The sequence below is a fragment of the Augochlora pura genome, chromosome 1, assembly GCF_028453695.1.
Source record: "Augochlora pura isolate Apur16 chromosome 1, APUR_v2.2.1, whole genome shotgun sequence".
NCBI classification, from domain to species: domain Eukaryota; kingdom Metazoa; phylum Arthropoda; class Insecta; order Hymenoptera; family Halictidae; genus Augochlora; species Augochlora pura.
Window position 1 is genome coordinate 21,320,601 of NC_135772.1, and position 25,019 is coordinate 21,345,619.

The window sequence follows — 25,019 nt, forward strand, 5'->3', positions numbered from 1 at the left end:
ATACGGTATAAAACGGTCGTCGCGTACGCATCTATTTCGACAAGTATATTAAAAGATTCGAGGAGCGACGCTTTCGAATAACAGGGCTTTAAGGCGAAGGCGCTTCCGCTGTATTGAAATTTCTAAAGCATCGTCGAACGTGTGTAAGCTTCTTCGAGGTTAGCTTGCTCGTTTCCAAAACCTGCAGATTGGTGCAAGCGGTCGTGCAAGATGGCTCGTAAAAGCTGCTCGTAAAACGAAAAGGGATTAAAACGATAGTCGGTGACCGGTGACCGACGACCGACGACCGACGACCGACTACCACCGACCACCGAGTTTCCGGCGTCGCGAAGGATGATCGAAGCTAAAAGGAAGGACGAAGACCAAGGAGTGTATACTCCCGGATTTACGAGCACGATAAACGGGATTATACGCCTTCCGTAAACCTTGAAACGATCTTTCCAGTAAGCGCATAGTTTGCGTAAGACTGCTATTTCGACCCCGATCGCCCCTCCCACTTTTCCCTCGATCCTCCAACATCTTTGATTCCGTTTCCGACGTTTCGTCTCGCCCTTACTCCAGACGATGCGTTTGGTTATTACGCGCGTTCTACCAGTAGACATTCGAAAATTTAGACTCGACTCCTAAAATCTAACCGACGCGTGTCTCGAATTGTTAAGAAGGACTAGTGAAATAAGCGAAAACAATTTTTCCAAATGACCCGAGATCGCAGCGCGACGCGAAAATCCATAGTTTGAAATTCTCTATTCAAAATTCTAGAGACTAGAGCCTAGAGTCCTGAGCATTCGCGTCGCTGAAGTCTCGCTAGTTGCCGCAAGAGAAGCCCGTTCGACCCGTGTCTTTCTCGCGGATGCTCTTCTTTCCGCTCTTCCCAGTCGTGTTTCGCTCTTTTACGCAGCTCCGTCGTTCGCGCTTCTCCTCGGCACGGCCGAGTGCGCGACGAGCGACGCGAAACACACAGAGACTCGGCAACGACCAACACACGCTTGATATCTGGGAAGCGTGGACTCACTGAGTTAACGGCACAAAAGCACGGTGGATGCTTGAACGAGGGTGGCGATGTCGGTGGGTGGGGTCAAGAGTGGAGAGGGCAAGGAGTACGAAAGCAAGCGGAAAGTAAAACGAGGGAGAAGGATACCGGTGATACGCTATGGTAGATGGTACGAGCATACGAGGCCGCTGGAAGAAGACAGCTCGGCGCGAGAGGGAGGGAGTACAACGGCGCGGAGGGAAGGTGGAAAGGTGGAAAGGAAAGAGCGAGAGAGAGGGAGAGAGAGAGGGAGAGAGAGTGAGTGAGAGAGAGGCGAAAGGGTGGCGAGAGGGTGGCGAGGCTGGTCGTGTGTCGAGGGCTTACAATTCCCCTTCGCCGTCCGTCCTTGGCGTAGATCGGGGTTGGCAGGGGCGGACGGTGGCGAAACTATGCGAAGAATGTGCAATTAGTGAACAGAGCACGAGGTGGAGGCGCGGGTTTTAGAGGGAGGGGGCCGGTGCACGGGACCCGGAAAGGGAGCTAACAGCGGCAACGGTGGGAACGGAGGGAACGGAGGGGTGCTCGAGGTGGTTGGGGCGGATGGGATGGATGGGGCGGATGGGGTGGCTGAGGATTCTGGTATGGTGTGCCATGACGGTGGATCCCAGCCGACGACGGTGTTCCCGACGATGCCGAGAGTAGAGCGAGATAGTGTCGGTGGTGGTGGTGGTGGTGGCGACGATGGTGGTAGTAGTGGTGGCAACGGCGGAGGCGGCGTAGCAGTGTTGGTGTAGCAGCGGTGGAGCGGACGGTGGTGGTACCGTAGAGCACCGTCGTACACCGTAGCACCGAAGAAAATGGAAAGAAAGGAAGATGGATGGAATGGCGGGCGCAGGGATGATAAGAAGAGAGGACCGACTTCTCTCGGGTAGGGGTTCGCCAGGCTTTCGCGAGCGAGTTTGTGCGAGTCGTTGTGGCGGGGGGTGACCGTGTCAAGATGCGAGAGGATCCTCCTTCTGGCGCAAGGACACTTATCGACTTCTATCTTCTCTCCCCTGGTTTCTCGCTCGAGTATACACGCCCATAAGAACCGACCGGCCACGATACGACGAACCAGCCGTCGGTGTGCCACCGCCGCCGAGCCTTTTCAACCTTTACACGTATCGCTACCGTCTGCCACGGCATTTCCTATCGAAATCATCTTACTTACCGGCGACCGGCGAACCAACTATTCCAAACACCACGCATTTCAGAAACGTTCTCGACAAAGTCTTTTAAACGTTACAATCTAAAACGTTTCGTTTGCGCTGGATTTTGCACATTCCAGTCGTCTCGTTTTCATGATAGATACAAAAGTTTCAATCGTAGAACGTCAACTCTCGCTTTCACATATTTGACACGCACGTTTTGTATTTCATGTTAAAGTTTCGCATATCGCATACCTTCTTTCACGTTTCACATTTCACGCGCGATCCGATATCAAGATACCGATATCAAGAAAAAAGAAAATAGTGTAATCGGTGATCGTAATTACCGAGCGATCAAACGGTAAATGGCAAAAGTGGCGAAGCGATCCGAATATCGATCGGCTTCGTTGGACGAGGAAAGAAGGTAGCAGCAGCAGCAGCAGCAGCAACAGCAGCCTTCCGGCCTAGACTACGAAGGCGGGACGGACGTCGAGTGGTAGGGAGGCGGCCCGGTCGGGTTCGCCTTTCGAGTATCCCTCGGTTCGATCGCATTGCTCGACGATTACTAATCGACTAAACGAGCTTAAACGCACTTCGGGTCTCGAAGGACCGGCATGGGGCACACTGTTTGCGGATCATCGAGCAACGTTACGGTACTTGTCGGTAAAGTCTAGACTCGAGACTCTAGAATATTCGGAGACCACCGGTGTAACGGCCGAACGCTGGATTCTCGACTCGTCAAAAGCGATCCCTTCCGTCAACGGCGCTCCGGTTGGCTCCGCGTACCGGCGAAGCGGCAAGATCGCGTTGCTCCGCGTACCTCCGCCAGCGTACGTATACACGGGGCTATGCGCTATGCACTATGCACTCGGCGGTTCTCCCGGAGGAGCGACTAATTGAACGCGGATTGCCAAGAATGCTCGTAGCAGACCCTCCTAATTAATTACTCTTAAAGTATACCCCTGTCTCGCTTATTACTCCGTAAGCCGAGCAACCGTTTCGACGACGCTACGTCGCTCGTCCGATCGAACCGCTCTTCGGATCGATCCGTCGATCGATCGATCGCGAACGCCGAGACGAGCGGCCGATTAAATTATGCTGAATATTATCGAGAACGTAATTCATCGAAAAAATGAAAACAGATTTGGGAGGCCACAACGAGATCCAAGAGGATCGCGAGACACGGCGTCCTTCCTTGGTGATTCGACTCCGATTGAAATCAGGACCGTTCGCCGAGCTAGAATAGAGTCGCCGTGAAAAAGATCGACGATCGATGATATACCGTGCGTACACTCTGCCGGGAAAACCTAGGCGTTCTACAAAGGATCGGAGGGGTTAGGTCGGTATAACTCGAGAGAGAGAGAGAGAGAGAGAGAAAGAGAGAAAGAGAGAGGGAAAGCGCAAGAGGGAGGGATTCGCAGCAAGCGGCTGCAAACGGCGAGAGGGTGCAAGGGGAGAGTGGATGGCGAAGAAGAAGGTGGGGGAAGGGTGAGGGCAGTGGATGCGCGTCGCGTCGAGCAATCAACGTAAATCACTTGGCTGATGCTCAATTTAACAAGAAGGGCCATTATGATCTCGAACTCGAAGTAACGAGCACGAAGACCGCTTTCCCTCTCCCGCCGGGGGCCTCGCCTCGCGCAACCCGGCCAGCACGACGCTGTGCCGCGCCGTTGCGCGAGTACGCCCCGCGTAAAACGTATGCTGCGAAAAGAAGAAGAAGAAGAAGAAGAAGAAGAAGAAGCGCGTCCGTTTCGTTTTGTATCGCCGACCGTCTTTCCGGCTCTGGAGCAGAATTGCGCGAATAAACCGGCGAGAGAACGGATCCTTTGTAACAGTATTTTCCGGGCATATCCGAGTCGACGGAACCAACCCCCTTCGAAGAATGTTCGGCCTTCAAAAACGGAGGAGGAACGCGACCAGTACCGGCGCGTGGTTCGCAGCGAGCCATTTAACGGTCCTTGCGAAATTGAGTCATCACGCGGTTCGCCTGGAATCTCGAATATTTTCCTCCCGATGCTTCGGAGCTCTCGCTGTGCCACCCCTCTCCCCACCCCCACCCCCACCCCCCTTTTTCCCGCTTCCTCAGACATGCCCCTCCGTCTCGCCTGCCCACCCGACCACTCCTTTTGCTCCTTTCCTCCTTCGACCCCTCTTCCCTACGCTTATCTCCATTCCGCGCTACTCCAGACTACTCCGCGCCGTTTCGCGCCGTTTCGCGCTGCTCGACAATGTTCGGCGTCGCACGCCGCGTTCTCCCGCGATCATGTTTGCCCGAAATGTCCCGAGGATCTCTATCCTCGTGCCCGGCATGGACAAAATCGATCCAACTAAACGCTCTTTGCGCGTTTACCGAGGACACCGTCCGATACCGGAGTCGCTTCCGATAACGATATCCGTTCAATCGGTGGGTGCGCGGTACAGCGAGATTTCTTGGGTAGAGAACTCGGTCGTAGCGGACGAGCGACGTCGCATTTGCTCAAATGCGCGCGTATAATCTGACGACGGATGGCTAAAAAAAAGAGATAGTACGCGCGAGAGGGTGGGTTGGGTGGTGCGCATTGAACGATCGATTGATTTTCAGCCGATTGAATCCGGTAAATCGTATTCCATGCGGCGTGTTATCGTTGCTTAGATTTCACAGTCGTTCAGAATTTACAGCCGCACCTGTAAAACCCGGTGAAACCCATAAAAAGCCATAAAACCCGTAAACCCGCAACCAGACGACGTCAAACGTTTACGATGCCACGATAACCGGCGTCGCGTCGTTTCGATGTACGGTACGATTTATATCGGAGCGCGTACTTTTATTTCATTGGAAATTTTTCATATTTGGAACGAAACGAAACGAAAACGAAAACGGGACGGCACAATGGAACGAAACGAGAACGAGAGCGAAAGCGGGAACGAAAAGAGCGCGTACGTCGAATAGGACGCGCCGCGGAAACTCTGGCCCGCGCGCAGAGAAAACGGGAGCGTATTCTCGTTTCCGTTTCCGTTTCCGTCTCCGTCTCCGTCTCCGTCTCCGTTACCCCTATATCTAGGTGAAAATAAGTTGTCGAAGCGCATTCGCCGGAGGGCGCTCAATTTGCCTCGTAATAACGCGAGGGACCGTAATAACGCCGCGCGATCCGGGGAAAAATAAAAAGTGTTCTCGCAGACGGCGGAGCGAGGCGAACGCGATTGAAATCTCCATACAAAACGGCTGATCGAAATACGCGAAATCATTGAATCGCTGGTTTATGTTTCCGCGAGGCGAGGGCTGGGATCCGGTGAATTTTTTGTCGACGCGTTTCGCACGGTTCGATAGACTGCAATAACATCATTGTGCATTCTGCGAACGGTGGAAAACGCCGGTGAATTCGGCTGGTCGTCCGATAGCCGTTATGAAAAAACAGCGTTAAATAAAAAATCGGCCGACCGTGCAAATGGAACGCGATCATTGTCGAGGGAAGACCCTCCTCGCTTGCGCGCGTTTTCATCGGCCCTCGAAAACCGAATGCACCCCGCACTCGAATTAATTCGCGTTCGTATGCACGCGCGCGCTTTTCGCCCCCTTTCCAGTCCTCTTGAAATTCAGCCCGGGCTATTTTACGTCGGCGTAACCGCGAAACGCGAGCCGCGAACCGCGAAAGCATCTTCGTTACTCCTTTCACCGGTGCACCTGCAGCGCACCTCGCCGTACCCTCCTCCTCTACCCTCTAACCCGTACGCGCTCTGCCTTCTGCTCCGTACCTCGTGGCGCCACCGTCTCCTCCTTCTCTCTCTCTCTCTCTCTCTCTCTCTCTCTCCCGCTTTTCGTCGTCGCTCTCGTCTTTTTTCCACCCTGTTTCCCGATCCGGTATCCGCGCGCCGAGTCTTTAGCTCGGTTTCAATTTATCAGGCTCGTTATCGTCCTCATCCCCCCTGGTTATCTCTGCATCGCGGGACCTTTCGCTGACTTATCCCGGATTCGATTCAATTTCGATCGCGAATCCTTCCTTGCTGTTGCTCTTGAACGTCGCGTCAGTGCGAAGGAAACCGAAAGGGCGAGAGGACGCGCTTTGCTCCAAACAGAATTTCCGAACGAAACACGCTTTGTCCGTAGATGCGACGCGTTCGATGGAGAAACGGGCCACCTTTCCGATACCACCGAACGAAGCAAAACCAATGACGAGCTCGACTCGCGCGAACCGGAATCGGAAACCGAATATGCAATTCTTCCTTACGATCCATGAGAGGGATGCTCGACTTTGCAATTTATTACGGTCAATCTGCGACGATCCATCACCCTCCCGACGCTAGTCTCTGCCGAACCGACAGGCAGAATAGAAAAAAACCGAGTCTGCAACAAATAAAAATCCTCAAGGACCGTTCGCAGTCGTATCGCTTAGTTTATTTGTGCCGGATCGGTCCCCTTCTCGTCCCGATAGGGAGAAGACGCAGCAGTGGATGGATTCCCATGGCAACGATTTGGTTCGCGCGTCGTCTCCGAACAATCATATCTGATACTGCGTACTACCGTGCACGGTGTATGGATATGGTGTACGATGTACACCGTTTGCTCTCGCTCCCGCTTCGAAAATCGGCCGGCGTCGACGAGCCGAAAAATCGAAGGAAACCCGAACACCGACCAGCTACCAATCGCACGAAATTTTATAAATCGAGTCGATTCTTCGACTCTGGCGTTCGTTCGACGAATATACTCTCGCGAACGTCGTCTAGATTCGATCTCGAAAAAATTCTCTGTTTCGCCATTAAATCGCGCGCGTTTTTTTCCGATTGTTGCAGGTCGGAACGAGCTGATCGCTCGTTACATCAAGTTGAGAACAGGAAAAACGAGAACGCGAAAGCAAGTATCTTCGCATATACAGGTCCTCGCCAGGCGAAAACTCCGTGAAATACAGGCGAAACTCAAAGTGGTGAGTATCCGAAGACTTTTTTCTCGCTCGTTTTCCTTATCAGCCCCCCCCCCCCCCCCCCCGGATAAGTACCGGCCGTATTCGGTACGCGTACGCGTACGCGTCCATATGATTTTCTCGCATACCACGGTACCTGCGTCTCTCTCTCAACAGGCCCGAACAACAGGATCGAACATTTAATATCGAAACAAATTTTCTGATTGCATTTACGACGGTCTATCCTTGTACTACACGACCTATACCTAACCCTATACACCTATACTCGTACCTAGTACCCCAATACCTATTCCTGTATACCATTAATTACAGGTGCACGCGAAAGAAATTTTCATCTGCTCTTTCTAGTCTATAATTTCCTTTCGTCGATTCGATCGATGCGCTCGATGCGCTCGATGCGCCATCGCTCGCAGCATTTTCTTACAATTCCCTTACAAGTCGTATAGCCTTCCGCTTCACCTATGAAAAATATACCTTTGAATTCGCGATCAAAACGCGGGTCCAAATTGCCTCCCCTGAAATTTATCCTCGACGATTCGGATCGGATCGGATCGGATCGGATCGAGAATTAATTGTCAATGGAGGGAATTTGTTCGATCGAAAGCGATGCGGGGTGGTTTGTAAAGCAATAAATCAGGCGTAAAAATGAACCCGAGCTCGTTTAATCAACGACTGAATTATTAAAGCGATTCGGGAACAATCGCGCGGCTGTTAATAAATCACAGTGCGGTGGACTCGGTGTTCCCATTCGTCGATACGATTCGAAACGAAAGAGGATGGAAAACGAGGGTGCAATGTTTATAGAATCGCGCACAATAGCCGACGAGTCGGAATATTTGGTACAAAGTGACACGATCGAAACGCGCGCGGAGAACTCGCCGTTCGATTTGGTCGATTACCGCGTCAACGAACTTGCCGCTTCCGATATCCACGAATCCAACAATTTCGTACGCGGACGATCGCTGCAACGCGCGAGCGCTTTATTCGGGAAAGCAAACCCTCCGGTCTCGGCGCGACGTAATTTCCTAGTTTCCGCGTTTCAGCCGCTTCGAGCATTTTCGGCGATGCTTGCGCGATAGTTTGAGATTAGTCGCGCGCGCGCTGCTCCGCGTTCGCGCATCGGTCTGCAGTCTGCAATCGCGCACTAGTCCAGCAGCCGAGTCGAGAATAATACATAGATATTCCGCGAGAAAAGAATTTTTAGGCACGCTGTTTACGTATCCTCTGCGGTCGCGCCTTATTTAATTTCCACGCTCCGTTACTACCGTTAAAGAGCACTCGCGGCGAACCGTACCGCGGCCGTATATTTTCGCGGGTCCGGCCGTGTCAAAGTTTCGCGAACCGCCGCGCAAAAACCACGCCGACAACTTTGCACGGGGCTCTCGGGGAACCGACGGCGACCGCTTCTCCGACTTTCCGACGATCCTAGTCATTTTTGCTCGCGAATTTCCAATTGAATTTCCACCGAAATTTTCCATGCAACTTTTATTCCACCGGACAACTCGGGACGCTATTAATTTACAATAATTAATATTATAGACGATCGGTGGGACGAGTGCGGCGACGAGTGCGCGCCCGCGATCGACGGTAACGAGAGGTTAATCGAACGAGCGTCATTTTTCCCGGGAGTGCATTCTTTCGAGATCGCGGCCGCGCAATCAATTTCCGGAATAATCCTGCCAAGCGTTACGCTGTAATTGATTGTTGCGGTGTAAACGTAGCCCGATAACCAGCGATACCCAAAAACGGCCAACCGGCGCGGCGTTTCAGAATGTCGATAAACATGTCCAGCCCGGGTTACCCAGCCAATCCTGCATTCCTCGCGTGTATTTGCACGATGAGGGGCTGCAGTGGACAAGGACAACGATACCCGGCGGGACAAAGAGAACGAGAGACGCTGAAATTAAAACAAGAAAAAACAGGGGGTGTGAGAGAGAGGGGGAGAGAGAGAGAGAGAGAGAGAGAGAGAGAGCGAGCGCGGGCCGGCCGACGGTGGCCGAGGGTGGCCGAGGGAAAAAGGAAGAGAGCCGGCTCCCTCTCAATTAACCGAATTGATATTCGACTGCGAATTCACCCGCGGTGCACGCTCCGAACAACGGCCCCGCGGAATTCGATGGAGTTTTTCGCGTGCAACTCGATACCGTGATAATCGTTTTTTAAATTCAAAAATTCGTCCGCGCGACCGTTCCTTTTCATCGAATCGCGCTGCGAGCGAAACAAAAACGCGCACCGAGAGCAAACGGAACTCGACGGAGGCGCGATCGAGGAAACGAGGCTAAATAAAGCGGCTTCGAGCGGCCCGAAGCGAGTCGAGACGAGCGTGCGCTTAAGCGGAAGAGAGACAGTTCCAACCCTGCGCACACGCGCGCGCGCGCGCGTCAAAGGACGCGACCCCGCCGGGGATCCTTGCACTATTTTTATCTCGAGGATCGCGCAGCAGCCGAGGATCCGCGTTGCGTGGCGTTTGCACGGACCTCGCGATTCGATCGAACGTACAAACAGAACTACCCACCTATTCGTTCGTTCCCTATAAACTCTGCGACTAAAACCAGCCCGCTTCGCCGAGACACCGGCACGGCGTTATTCTTCCACGGCTCCGGTTCTCGTTGGAAGCCCGGACGCGTTCGGAACTAACAAATCGGAGGATGGCATAAGGACGCGCAACGTTTTTAAAGTCGACAACCTTGTTTTGCAAACGGCCTTTCGAGACGATCGGCGATCAACATGGAGAAAACGCGACGGCGACACGAAGAGAGATACCGGAGGGAAGAGAAACGGTAGAGTCGTCGATGAGGGGTGTGTGTAACTTTCGAGTCTTTCGACGCGTCGTGCACCCCTATTAAAACCGTGTGTACGGTTGGCATTGTTACGCGGGCACGCTTCGTTCCGAACGCGCAGCTTGTAATGGCTCTCCCATTACGGATTTATGAACGAAATTGAAAAGCTCTGTAGCCGAGCGCGGGATCGGGTGCGGGTGCGGGTGCGGGTGCGGGCGTGGGCGTGGATGCGAGCGCGACCGTAGGCGCGGGCGCGGGCGCGGGCACGGGGGACGCGCCAATTTCCCGGATATCGCGCGAACGAACCCCCTCGTTCGCTCCGTCAGCGATTTTCGGTCCGAGGGCCTCTGATTAAAACGACGGCTTTCCGATAAAAGCGCAAAATTCCCGCGAATTTCGCGACCCAAAACCGGGCTTGTTTCTGCAATCAACTGCATTGCCGTTTTCCCGATAGCGATCGATGACGTCAACCACGGTCGGGCTGCTGAAACACCGACACCCGTGGGGGAGAAACCCGGTAGCGATAACGAAATTATGCACCGATGAGAAACGCTTCGTCGATTCGATTTCGTCGGGTCACGTCTCGAATACACCGCGTCGGACGTCGGAAACAATTCGCGCCGGAAAAACCCGAGTAGCTCTCGTCTCGCTTTTCCGCATTTCCGCTTTACGACTTCTCGTCTTTTCGTCTTTTCGTCCTTTCGGCTTTTCGGCTTTTCGTCCCGGCGCGTCCTATCCTCCTTCGATCGTCGTTCGAACCGCGTCTCGAAGATCGATTGAATCTCTTCGCGCTCGCGAGGGTTCCCCCGTCGTCGCTCTGCGGCGATATTGCCGATGCGTTGTAACCGGTTTCACGATTTGTCAGGATCATGCCGCCAAGGAGAAGGCGCTCCAGACAATGTCGAGCATGTCGAGCGCCCAGATAGTATCAGCCGGGAGTGCGATACACAACAAGATGCCCCCTGCCCTCGTGGGGCCCCTTGCCCTTCACGCTTCCACCCCTGTCTCCTATCCCGGAGCGGTAAGTCCCGATCACGAGAAACCCCTTGGAACGATTTTCATTTTCTTTTCTTTTCTTTTCTTTTCTTTTCTTTTCTTTTCTTTTCTTTGTATTTGTCTTTGTCTTTGTCTTTGTCTTTTTCTTCGTATGTTTTCTCGTGCCTCTTTTTCATCTTTTCTCCGTTTTCTGTTTCGGTTTCTGTATCTTCTTCTGTTTCGTTTCGTTTTCTTTATTCGTTGTTTCATTGTCGGACTGCGATACTTTCCGAGAGAGCCACGAGCTTTGGGGCGAGACGACGAGACACGGTAATCGGCTAACGGAGCAGGAAGACGAAGAGAGGAAGAGAGAAAGAGTCCGACGCTCGACCGAGCCAAATGTATAGTCGCGCTCGAAAAACTGAAGGCATCGCGTGACTCGATTCGAAGCGATTTTCGGAAAAACTCGCTTCGGTCGATCTTCCAACCGTTGATTTTCGATGTCGTTCCATTGGCTCGATCCAGCCGCGCGCTCGCACGCGTGGGCGTTTGGCCAGTGATGATCCCAAAGGGACGCGTCGCGAGCGATAAACCGATCGATCCTGTCAGAAGTTGTCCGATAAAACGAGTCGTCCGACGAGTCGCGTCGCGACTAACGCGGTCGGTGCGCGGTGCGCGGTGCGTTTGCCCGATGTACACACGTGTTCCCCGGTGTTCCTCGCGTACATACAGAGCCCCCGTTTTCCAAGGCCTGCGAACACGTGTGTCGTGCATCGGTCGAGAAACGGAACATTGGGCAAACGTTTTCCAACGCGCCAATTGATCGAACGGATGATCCCTTCTCGAATCATCGGCTCGCCAGTCTACATACTCGTCCGAGCGTACGCGTCGAGGAGCGAGCAGAATCGCGCTCGGAACGCGGTGTCTCGTCGTCTTGAACATGGCAATCCTAATCGCTGCCGTACCATCGGTTTCGCTTCTTCTTTCAAGTTGGTCTCTGTTTGTCTAACCGCTTCGCCCTGCAATCGTTTTAATCCGCTTGCGTTGCGTGTTTATGTCGCGCTCGTACTTCTCCAAACGTCGACGTTGGATTGTTTTCCTAAAACTTTATTCTCGTCGAACGCCGCGCGCGATCCAAGCAGCACTCTTTCAACGTCGATCGGCCGACGATCAGCGGACTCGCGCGAGCGGTGATTCCGTCGCCGCTCTGGACTACGAACCGACACGTCGCGCTTCACTGTTCGTCACGGCGAACGCGAGGAGTCGCGACGCGCTGTCCGTCGTTTCTTTCAGGCGGTAGTCGAGAAACGTCCAGAGAACGAAGGAATTTTAGAAAGCGTCTCCGTCGATCTCCGCTCGTTCGCTCGTTACGAAGCTCGGCATAGGATCGCGACGAACGCAACCACACCCCCCCCCCCCCCCCCTTCCGATTTTACCTTAAACCGAATGCTTCGATCGATTGCTTCGCGATAATCGAACAGCGGTCTTACCCTCGAAATCGAAACTTTCGCACATCGACTATTATCCTACTCGGATAGTAATGGAACTCGAACAACCAACTCGTAGCTTTCCAGCGTACGCGTAGACACCGCGTCCCCTAGTCCGCATCGCGAAGCTTGTCCGACAAAAACTAACCATCCTCGTGACATTACGATCCCTTGCTCTCTGCTGCTACGCCCTTGGGGGCCCTTGTTGTGTATTGTTCAATTGTCCGTTGCTCCCTATGTATTTACACACGTATCGACTGGGCATACATATATTGTAGATCGTATTGCATACGCGTATACGGTATTCCCTTCTTGTAATCGCGCACCGTTCGCGCGTTGGCTCCGATAACATCGTTTCACTTTTTATTCGTCTTTATTCTCTCTTTTTGTCTTTCTCGTTTCTTCCTTTCCTTGACTTTGTTTCGTCGACTGTGCGAAAATACATCAGAGTCGTAAAGGGACCCAGAACGGACAGGGTGCCTATTATCGAGGCAATACCGTGTATTCTGAACGCTACAGTACACATATATCTATTATTGGCATAATTACGCGCGGTACGAAAGATTGTCTTTCGCGTGGCTTACGAAACTGTCTTTCTCTCTTCGGACAATACCACTGCTATTATATCCTTTCACTCGCGTTGATACATGTTTGTATTTTCATCTCGTTGCCGTTGTTGTTTCTTGTCGTTGTTGCGTTGTTTCTCTCGCTCCATACCGCGAAACGTTCGCGGTCGTTTCTCGCCCGATGGCTCGATGGCTCGAGATCTTTTCGTTGTAGATTTTCAATTCAAAGCCTCAGCTTGAAGCAGCACCGCGAATACGCACCAAGAGTCTCGTATTACGGATGCTGGATTTTCCGTGGAACCTCCGTTACGCGCGATCCGATCGAACGAAAACGCGGAAGAAGGCTCCAACGTCGTCGGGATTCGATAATTTTCTATCGTTTGTCGGACAATAATGTGTTCGAATGTAGTCGTCGCATGCACGCGTTGCCTTGCATCGTCGCGTAAAGGAGGTTCCACCGTGTTCTTCTTGGTTCGTCCGTGAATCGGTCCCGACCCGGTTCTCTCGCGTCGACTGCCTCGACACGTTTATCGGTCGTTCGGTCCCCGTCAGCTTTGAATGGCGATCGCTCCTCTTTCTCAACGACGCGCGTCGAAGCAAATCGTTCCCGGTTTTTGTCGGAGCTACCTTAAAATTTGATCGAACGGCCGGCCGGTATTCGCTTCGGTTTAGTTTCATCGGGAACGAACAAAGCGTGCCGGATGAAAAAGATGATTTAGGTATCAAGATTTACCTTTCCTCTGTGCACACGGAACGCTCGCTTCTTCGGCCCGATCGCGCGTTACTTTGAAACCTGAACGCGATCGACGGAGCTGCACAGTTTTTTCTCCGTGAAACGATACGCGCTTACGATTAAGGGCGCAATAATCGACTACGAGCGCAAGCGCGTATACCTTTTGGTTTCGTTTTCGGGCCGAATTCGTGTCGCGTCGCGCCGCGTCGCGTTTCGTTTCGTTTCGTTTCGTTGAGTTCAAGATTTCGTTCGGCAGTCGACGCGACGAGAACGGTCCGTTGTCGTTCGGTGAGCGTTCCGACGCGAACGAAACGCTAAGAAATTGCCAACAACGAGACGAACCTTGACCTCTAACCCTAACCCACGAAACTGGTATTCGTATAAAACGTCGCGTCGACGTTGCAAAATAAACGTTGAGACCGTCGAATTTTCAGCAATTTTGGCAGCCGGGTCTGCAGCCAGGAACGTCTCAGGATGTCAAGCCATTTTCGCAGCCGGCGTACACTGGGAAACCGGCGACGGCGGTCTCGAGCGGCGACATGGTCCAGGCTCAGCCACCCCCGCCCTGGGAAGGACGTGCCATCGCGACCCACAAGCTCAGGCTCGTCGAGTTCTCGGCCTACATGGATCAGCAAAGAGACCAGGATATTGTAAGCGGAATAGCTTGGACCTTCTTACCGATCTCACCGATGTCATCGATCTCATCGACCGTTTCCGTAACGATATCTTTTCATTTTCAGTATCATAAACACCTGTTCGTCCACATAGGAGGATCCGCGACGTACGCGGACCCGCTGCTAGAGGCTGTCGACGTTAGGCAGATATACGACAAATTCCCGGAGAAAAAGGGCGGTCTGAAGGAACTTTATGACAAAGGACCTCAGGCGGCCTTCTTCCTCGTCAAATTCTGGGCTGATCTCAATACCAACATCCAAGACGAAGCGAGAGCCTTTTACGGTGTGACGAGCCAGTAAGTTGTTTACGAGAAATTCATCCTAATTAATATTTATCGATCCTCGATTATCCGGGCTAACGATTTGCTCGAATATTTGCTACTCGGGCGGCAGATTGTTTCGTCTCTACATATACATACATAGATTCGCATTGGATAACTTGATGAATAATATCTGGGTCCGAGCGAGAGGCGACAGATAATCGAGGTTGTTCCACCGTGTCGTTTGTTCCATTCGGTTGTCCTTCTCGGTTTTCTATCGAGCAGCGTATAACACCGCGTTCGTCGTTGCTGTGTCCGTTACTGTCACTCATTCGTTTGTTCGGTAGGTACGAGAGCAACGAGAACATGACGATAACGTGTTCGACCAAAGTCTGCTCTTTCGGTAAACAAGTGGTGGAGAAAGTGGAAACGGAATACGCTAGGTTCGAAAATGGCAGGTTCGTCTATCGGATCAGTCGGTCGCCCATGTGCGAATACATGATCAATTTTATACACAAATTGAAGCACCTGCCGGAGAAGTATATGATGAACAGCGTGCTCGAGAATTTCACCATTCTCCAGGTATGTTGTCGCACAGTGTTTCTTTTCATTTGTCTGAAATCCAGAGCTCGGTCTTGCGGAGCCTTGGGAAAGGGAGGTCGGATGGTCGGTCGGGATGCTGCTCCCACAGTACTCGGCCGTCCGTCCGTCTTCTCGTAAGAAACAGAAATCGGTCGCCGGTGATTCCGAACAAACATTCAACGACGATATTCTCCTTCGATTGCAGGTTGTTACGAATAGGGATACGCAGGAAACGTTACTGTGTACGGCGTACGTGTTCGAAGTGTCGACGTCCGAGCACGGCGCGCAACATCACATATACAGATTGATCAAGGACTAGCCTGCTTGAACCTGCTCGCCATGCAGCCATCCACCCCCATCAGTGCCTACCATCACATTTCAGAAATCATCCATACGCGCAACTACACGATTACACACAGGGATTTCTAATAACCTTTTGAAGTGTCGTGGTTAATACGTGCAACCGTCGCAAAAGTCTTTGCAAGCTCGTCTCTTTTCTTTTCACTTGTTCTCTCACCCATTTATTCTCTCTCTCTCTCTCTCTCTCTCTCTCTCTCTCTCTCTCTCTCTCTCTCTCCCTCTCTCTCTCTCCATCTCTCTCTCTCTCCATCTCTCTTTCTCTTTCTCTCCCTCTCTCGTTTCGCATACTCTTTTCCCATGTTCGTCTCCGTCTATTTCCCCCTCTTTTTTTATATCACTTTGTATCCAACCTGACCATTAATATCGGTGTAAGTATAATATTTACATGTAACAAATATTATATTTATACTTTGTACGTGGGTTTTGTAGTTTTAATCGATTTTGCATGTCGCGAATTTGTATCTTTTACCGATTTCATCGTTTTAGCAGCTACGGAGTGACCAATCCTAGGGATTCCCTTCAACAACTGTACGCTTCAAAGGGTTAAGCGTGATTGCGTTATCGTAAACACGCTCGGTCTATGTAAACACGCGTGGTCGCGGAAAACTTTTCGAAAAACGTTTCTCCGCGTCCACGTTCTCGCGGGGTTTCGATCGAAAATGTTCCGTGGTTCTCCAACAAATTCGTAGAGGAGTATTCCAACGATTCAAAGATGAGTCGAAACGATCGGTCGAGCAGACTGCTCGACTCGACCTTCCCGGACATTACCCAAGAAACTCCACGGAGGGAACTTGAAACTCGTACATGCCACCCACAACTGTGCAACCGCGCAACCGTGCAACCGTGTTGCAGCCGTGCAACCATGCTGCAGCCGTATACAGCCGTGCGACCGTACAACGTGGAAACGCAAACACGTCGACGAAGAAAACACGCGCGCACGCATTCGCACGCGTACACGCGACTACGTACATGACACGTGACACACACACACACACACACAGACACAGACAGAGCCACAGACAGTCACGCGCGCATACGCACACGCACACACCCACACACAAACACACGTTAAAGAGTACTGGCCAGACCGAGCTTGAGTTTGATTCAGAAAACTGGTAAAACTTATAACGAATAATTGGTACGCGTGTTTTAATAGGTCGTGGAAATGATTCGTCGCATCCTATGCGGGAAACCCACGTTTCAGATTTTGAAAAAAGTAAACTGTAAATTTTATATTGAAACAGATGTAATCGTATATATATATTTTATGAATATTCGCGTCATTTGCTCTACGAAACGAATCGATTTGAATCGAAAATCGAATCGATATCGTCGGGATTTTAATACAGAGATATAATAAATGTTAAGTTAAAATTGACAATAAATTTGGTATGAGAACGCGTCGAAGATAGCTGTATGTACCAAGAAGAAAAAAATAAAAACGACAAAAAATAGCAAAAAAAAGAAAAAAAGTAACGGCGAAAAAAGAGGAGGAACAGACTCTGATCTCGGAAAGGCGTGGTACTGAACATAATTTAGTATTATAGTTTTATTATTATTAAATTAGGAAATAGATCAGACAAGACATCCACACACAGATATACATATATTACATATAAGAATATGTATGTTAAATATTAATGCAATGATTACAATTTACATTGTTATAAATGATCGTGTATAAAGTTATCTGAGCGATTTCTAAGTTTTAAACGAAATGGAAGTTTAATAGAGAGGTATGCCATTATTACGATTTCTTAAGTTTCCTTGGTTACATCAACGTTGCTACATTTCTTTTTCATTTTCTCAGTTTTTTCCGTCTCTCTGATTGTATTTTTTTCCTTTGCTCTTTCGATTTTCTTTCTCTCTCTCTCTCTCTCTCTCTCTCTCTCTCTCTCTATCTATCTCTCTTCTCTCCTCCGATTTGCTCTCTTTCTGTCTCCTTTTCATTTGATCGCGAGAAGATGGCAAAGTCCGAGAGCATGGTACGGTGAACCACGTTGCGCAAATCTTCTCCGTTATATTTCGACCACCGTTTCTCTCTCTCCTTTCTCTTCATTTTGCATAGCTGTGTCGCGGAATAACGTAAATATTCTCGTCGTAAAACTTTTCAATTTTCAACGATCGAGTACCAGGCAGGTAGAATAGCGGAATATAATACTCGTCGTTTTCACATAATTCGTTTCTTCTTTTGTTTTTTTTCTCTTTTCTTCTCTTTTCTTTTCTTTTTTCTTTCATTTTAACGGAAGGAACAGTCTTTTAATCCAGCCGACTAATTTTAGGCAGCGACGCTTAGATTAGAGGGATGTGTTTGTATTTCTTGTAATCATATTATTTCTCGTACCCTAAGCTCTTTCTTTTCCTAGATCTAATTACGTTGCGTGAATGGCTCTCGTACTCGGCACACTTCGAGTTTCTTGCAATCTTTCTATCATACTCGCCAAGTGATACAACCGATTTTCATCCGTAAGCGACTATCGTCGTATTTTCCGTTCGGGGAACCGAAATAACCGACGGAGACGTTTCTCTGTTAAACTTTTCGAATAAACGATCTCACGACTTGTCGGCCGGAGGATCTCGCAGCTCGAGATCGTAGCTCATATCCCCCCCCCCCCCCCGTATATACGCAAACGGAAAGAAAACGGGCACACAGGCACACGCATACAGACAGACACACACATACATACACCAGTGATAAGAAAACCTCGAGACCTCCGTGTCGATGAAGAACAATCGATGACGTGATTTCATCGAAGCTCTCTAACTTTGAGCACGCGTTTACATAGTTCTTGTGAACCTTTCTTGACAATGTGTTTCGTACTTAAACAACGTTTCTCAAACGCATGGACCACGACGAATGCTCGAACGCAGAGATTTTCCTTGAATCGGTGATGGTAACGCGTTTATTTAACGCGTTCGCTACCTACCGCAAAACTTTTGCAACGGTACCGTCTCGTCGATTGCTAAAGGCGCGCATCTACGTTCGTTGCCGAATTCTCGTTCTCGATTTCGTTCTCGTTCTCATTCTCGTTCTCGTAACCGTTACAGTTGTCTCCAACAGTACACGGCACACGATAGCGTAGCATCGGTCTACGATCATATTGTCGTTCAAGTTGAGTGTTTAGACTTTGGAAATAATTGTACGGACAACCGGTGGACGAGGTTCGGTAACAAATGTACATGTACCTTAACCAATTCGGTTGTTCTTCTTGTGCAATTGATCGAGAAAGGAGATACTCGGAAGAAACGACGAGAAAATCGACGGGACGTTATCGTACTTTGGAGGAATGATTGTTCATAGAGCCGCGCGCGTAGTCTCTATTTTTTCATTAAAAAGAAAAAGAAGAAGAAGGATAAGAAGAGAGAAATTTGGGTATGCTCGGGGGTTGTTGTTACGGTCAGAACGTTTCTCGAGTTCGATTCCCAAAGCATACAATAACTCCCTCCTTTTTTTATTATTATTATTTATGCAAATTACAAGAAAAAAGAAAAAAGTCTGTTCAATCATAAAAAGGATTTACGGGAAATTTGTATTCGTCGTATCGTTTACAAACTGTCCAAAAATCCGCTAAATCTTGGCTAGCAATTGTATATTTGATTATTGTTATTGTTAATCGTGCGAAAAGCTTTTCACAATGTTGGTAGAGAACGCGTTAATACGCGTCGATGATACAGGCGACCATCGAACATTATTATCCTGCGGTTTATTTCATTTGATTCGCGTCCCTCGTGAAATCCCAACCGTGTGTATGCACAGAGAATTATCTATGGTATTTTTTAATCCGATCGATTATGTGTTCGAAAAGAATGTGTTCGCCCGTATTGGCGGCGAACATTACTCATACATATACAGGAGAGAATCATTGTGTAATTTAAGAATTAATTAATAATACTTATCTGTATTTTTACGTTAATTAACTTTTACGCAACAAGTGGCAATGTATTTTGATCTCTGTTTTAGTCAGAAGTAACGTCGCTTTTTATTTGGGGTGAGAATTGAATTTGCTAAGTGATCGACTGAATATATCAAAGGAAGAACTTATATTTTAGATGGTAACGTTACGTGGCTTTCGTTCGATAACTGGCAGCTTTCAAACGATTTTTTTTTTAATTATTGTTACCTATTCTCTCTTTTTTTTTTTTGTTTTGTAACAATTGACCATAAGTCTTGTTCTTTTTATATATAAATATGTATATGTATATGTACATATATGTATATGTACGTATATGTGTATATTTATATATACATACTCACATATAAATATATATATGCACATGCATATATGTATATGTGTACGTATGTATGTGTGTATATATACGTATGTGCATAATAATGATAAATATTATTATCTACACATTGTAATCTTGCAAAATTGTGAAGGTAAAGGTGAAATTGGAACTATCGAGATGTTCTCGCGCGAGAATCGCATTGTTTCAAAATCTATCTAAATTTTTAACGATAGCGCAAATTATTTCAAAGGAATCGCGGAATTCCTCGAAAATCTAAACGAGTTGTTTTCTAATGAACAGTAATGAATAAGACGGACATGCGATTGGCGATTTTTCGAAAACTTTTTGTATCGTTGATGGAAAAATTGAGCACATCTCGTGGTTCCTAATCGTTTCTCGCAACAAAGAGCGTTGTCTTATCGAGGAAACAACAAATCACGATATATCTTTGAAAGATATTCGAATGTCGTCCGATTAATATGAATTTTGTCTTGATTTTGGTTTTGATTTTGTTTTTACTTTGATTTTTTATTCTGAATTTGATTTTGTTTTCGACGGAAAGAAACAAAAACAAGGGAGAAATATGAAATCGAAAAAGGAAAAAAAAACACGGAGCACCGATACTAATATTATTAACATTATCGAATAATGATTTTAAAATAAGCGAATTACATTTATAAGGAAAGATTATGAAAATATATATTTATCTATGTCTTCTGTGAAGATAGAAAATAGCACTCTCTCACTCTATATCGATGATATCAGACAGGAAAATCGAAATCCGATAAAGATAGAAACGCAGAAGCGGATTAGAAAGGAAAACCGAAACGTGGAAAGAAACGCCGTTAATGCGAATGGATGCGGCGAAACGCGGGAAAAGGGAGAATGAAAACGAATTCGCGCTGTACACGATACATGTTACGATCGATGACGAGAACCAGAAATTTGTTAAATATCTTTGTACATATTTACATAACGATCATCAAAAGAGAAGTTCCAGCGGCTACTACATGTCTGCGTATTGTATTGTGTATAGATCTCCGCGAGAACAGAAAATTCTTTTACTTGTAAATTCTCTGCCGAATTCGGTTACACCGTTTCAAACTGAAGCGCAAACAATCCTTCGTCTGTATTTTCATAGAGACACCAAATTCTTGCTGTCGAAACTGAACAACTATTATCCGATTAGAAAGAATTGGTACAGTATTTACTTGCTATCGCTTTCCTATGGAACGCCCGTTGATCGAAATTTCTGTTCAATTCACCCGCAATGTAAATTCGCTGAATGGCTCTCCACATCGCACGTCAATCCATCTCTATGAAAACACCGACTTTAATTATTGCAACGTATTATATTCAATTGTGTACGCCCGAGAAAAGAGAAACTCGCGCTTATTTTAAATTTCTATTTCTTCATATCCTGGAACTGCCATATCAAAGAATTGAGCTTGATTATACAAAAGAAATGGATGAAATATTGATCAGAACGAATGGGATCTACCTGTATATTATCATAAATAAAATGAAACGAGGATCAAAGTAGTTGATTTAACAAGTAAATGAAGAATGAAATGATATATCATTAAATTAGAGGTTTAAAAATATAATAGAATTCAGTATATGTACAGTATTTGAAAAACATGTTTATAATTTGTATGGAAAATAAATAATTGATATAAAAAGAAATTGTATATTGTCCTGAAACACAACTGCTAAAATTCTAACACATGTTCGCATTGCTGTGTGTCAGTACTCTTCATCGTACCTTATCGAACTCTTAACTAAATGTCAATTGATAAGCAAATTAAATTAATTGATTATGTTTCGGCATTTCTTTTCCATCTTTTCCACATGATATCGATACAGTACATTCTCGCGAATAGCTTTGTGCGCATAATTCCTTTTTGTTTGCCCTAATTACGCTCTAATTAATGTTTCTCGACGACCATGAATTCCGCATATGGGACAGAGTCAGTTCGAGCGTTGTCCACTACGCTGCACCAGTGCGCCGCGCGATTCCTACTTGATTTTTTCAATTGTCCAATCGACGAGTCTCGCCGACAGATGGCGCCACCGTTCACTTTTATACGCGGGAGATAAAAATTGCCAAATATTGAAAATTTCTATGTACATTTTATTTAAAAATTCTCGAGACATCTTCTCATCGTAGTAAACGTCACTTCGTACTCTGCGCATCTTGCTCAACTTGCACGAATAGACTGCGTCGAGCGTCTGCTCCACATACATATCTAGATGCTGTATTCTATCGGTACGTACTGTCATTTCTGAAATAAAACGTCTCGAGAGACCGGACAATAAAGCGTCTTTTAATTTTCTCAAGTTATATTCTCGTTATTCTTCGTTATCGCATCGTAAATCTGCACGAAATAGAGCGTTTCGGCGGTCTACGAGCACATGGATGCATTTGGCCTCGACAAAATTCATACCAAATGCAGACCAGGCATAAACAAATATTCAAATTGACACAAATATTCACCCAAAGTACATACAATACCCAGCGTTTCGCATGTTCAATTTGGTGATAGCATGAGACAGACTAGCCTAACTGGTTACGATCATGTTGATATTTTATGACTTACGATATAACCGAATAAAACGATATTGGCGAAAGGCGTCAAATATACCAACCGTCGCCGTTGGTACACTCATTCGATTATTCTTAGAAGATATTTAAAACTGACCAAATATCTATAATTAACATCTGAATTACACTTTATACAACGTATCGCTTTCATTACTAGGTGGTTCAAAATCAAAATAATCGAACCGATATATATGCATTCGAGTAAAAGTGCATACAAAGATTTTGAGATGGGTACAATTTTCACTCGCATACAAGTGTATGTACAATGTATACTAGGAACTTTTATGGGAGGTCGGCGACTCGTATAAATTTCGAAATTTTTGAAATAATGCATACAAAAAACTGTACGAACAACCAAATGTTTATTGATCACAAGGATAAACAATGAATTTTTTAGTAAACAAATATACAAGGAATTAGGAGCACATGTCGTTCACGGCTGCCAAATATAAGTTGGTTTCAACAATTGTTCTTTAATTGGCCATTGTTTGGCATTGTCAAATTACTGCTAATCGCTACTTCGTAGTTTTTCAGAAATTTCAAAATACTTGTTCGAGGCAACCAGAGACTTTCATGGACGGTTGGAGAATTTTTAAGAATGCATTCCAAATTCCAATATGTACATGGTTTATGCTTACCCGATGTCTGTCTATGGTTTGTACAGGTTGGGAAAAATCACGTGACGCGTAGTGATTTTTTGCTTAGGGTTGCCAACTGTTGCCAACCGTGTTTCACTAAAGTTGTGCGTTTTAGAAAGGTTACTACGTGGGTACTGTTATTCGATGTTTTGATGCTTTAGTGTCGTTGACGTATGGTTTCTTGAAAATATGCGGTGTTCGTAACATTTTTTCGTACAGTACTCGAACAACGCCACGAAACGTATTGTCAACGATAAGTGTCGACGTGTAAAATGGCGTGGTTCGGTGATGGACTGTCTAGCTTGTCGAATTTAAAGGGCCAGATATCGAACTTTACGAAGGAAGTTTTGTCAGAAGGCATCGTAGACGAAATAGGTATGCAAAATATCATTCGAATTTGAATTCAACCAGCACGAATTACCGTTTGTTTTCTACTATCTACGCGTTAATCGCAGTTGGAGGTTACTGTCGACTGTCAATTTAAGGTTCTGCTTTATCGTGCGAGGGCGCGACAAAATAGCGGGAAATTCGAACCGTACAATTCAAGTTGAAATCCGAATATTTACTCGGATCGATTTTAATTTCGAATAATGTGTGTTCTGGCACGATTAAAATTGTCTTTTGTGCGCAGACGAACGTACGAGAGCATTGAACGAAGCGAACCAGAGATGCGTCGAACTTGAAGAGTTACTCGAAACGAAAGACGCCGAAGTAAGTATCGACTTGATCCTGATAATCTATCGGTATGTTTGCGCGGTTAATTTGCTGCCCGCGTTTCGTCCCGAACGAAAATCACAGAAAGTGCCTCGGTAAACCAGTAGCATAAATTATTTGTCAAATTTCGTTTCGTTTCGTTTCGTTTCGTTTAAGTGAAGTTGCTTTACATTCGGTTATCGAATTCATTAGAAATCCTCGGTTCCCGCGCAGATGTCGATCGATTCGATAAGGATATGGTTACCGCTGCCGCACCGGTATTAAATTATTTTAACAGATGTTGCTTTCCCTAATAAACGTGATCGAGTGTAATGTAAATACGTTTACCTTATCTCGCGCAACACCTACTTGGAATCCCTCCATCCGCTATACGTATGTACGCACAACTCGCTAGACCATCGACCCGTCAAACTGGTCAACCCTTTTTGGAAGGAGCGATACGCGAACCCATTATTCCATGCGTGGAGCGCGTAGTTCGATCTGAACAGCGTATGAACACCGGTGAGACATAAATAAGTGAAACGCTTCAGCAAGCTCTGTTAGTATCACTTTCTTCGTTGGAATCTCCAAATAGGAGAGTAACATCAATAGTCGATGCGCGTCTTGTATAAATCGAATGCGTTCGGAGTTGAGTTCAACGCGTAGATTACCCACGAGTAGATTAACGGATAATAATAGTAAATCATCGTTTTCGTTGTAAATCCAATTTTGTCGGCGATCGTCGTATTTCTTTCATAAAATATTACCAATCGGAACAACCTTCGAATGTGCAATCGTTTCGTCGTGAAACGAAGAAAAGGGAGCACGGAGGGTGGTAAAGGAGACCGAATGGGGGTCATTGAAGTCTGTACTCTGCACAGTCGCGTCGCGTCGTTCCGGTTCGTTATCGCGGACAATTTGTGGAAGCGAAGAGACCGAAAGCGAGCGCCGCGTTCGTTCGTGCTTTTGTGTTAAACTCGAGGGCCATGATGCCCTCCGTTGTTCTACGAACCGATAGATAGCGATGAGCCTTCGGCCTACATCGACGATAGGTCTTACGTTAACGGTGTTCTCGCGACTACCCCCGCATCCTTGAGAAATTGAGACTGCATGTACAAATTTATCGTTGACGCGCAACACTTTCTAAAATATGGTAAATTTAAACTGGAGACTCGTTTTTTTAAATGTCGATAATCGGGGCACCTATGAAAGGAAGCGACGAGGCTCTCGAACAATCGTATCCCCCGTTCCGAAATTGTCCATTTTTGTCTAGAAGCCGAGAGACAACGATTAAAGGGAAATCATACGTAATCGTCGATCTAGTTGAATCTCGAAACTTGTCCCTCGCGTTCGTACGTTCGAAGGAATTCTTCTAAAGTTTTCGAAG

At 47.4% G+C, this 25,019-nt stretch overlaps 2 protein-coding genes across 14 annotated transcripts in view; both read left to right on the forward strand.

Moving 5' to 3' along the window:
* The window catches only part of Scalloped (TEA domain transcription factor 1 homolog scalloped), an 89,515-nt gene extending 71,422 nt beyond the window's left edge, over positions 1-18,093 (forward strand). For 12 of the 13 annotated variants that reach the window (XM_078184154.1, XM_078184109.1, XM_078184072.1 and 9 more), the window contains 6 exons: positions 6,925-7,055; positions 10,695-10,850; positions 14,025-14,240; positions 14,331-14,560; positions 14,872-15,106; positions 15,312-18,093. In XM_078184154.1, the coding sequence (XP_078040280.1) occupies positions 6,925-7,055; positions 10,695-10,850; positions 14,025-14,240; positions 14,331-14,560; positions 14,872-15,106; positions 15,312-15,425 (1,082 nt within the window). In that variant the 3' untranslated portion in view covers positions 15,426-18,093. The remainder of the gene's footprint in view (positions 1-6,924; positions 7,056-10,694; positions 10,851-14,024; positions 14,241-14,330; positions 14,561-14,871; positions 15,107-15,311) is intronic. The other variant, XM_078184173.1, reaches the window with a different exon arrangement.
* Positions 18,094-23,051: 4,958 nt separating this feature from the next.
* Positions 23,052-25,019, forward strand: part of LOC144472233 (uncharacterized) — a 30,490-nt gene continuing 28,522 nt past the window's right edge. The window contains exons 1-2 of the mRNA XM_078185151.1: positions 23,052-23,314; positions 23,571-23,650. Coding sequence (XP_078041277.1) covers positions 23,212-23,314; positions 23,571-23,650 — 183 coding nt within the window. The 5' untranslated portion in view covers positions 23,052-23,211. The remainder of the gene's footprint in view (positions 23,315-23,570; positions 23,651-25,019) is intronic.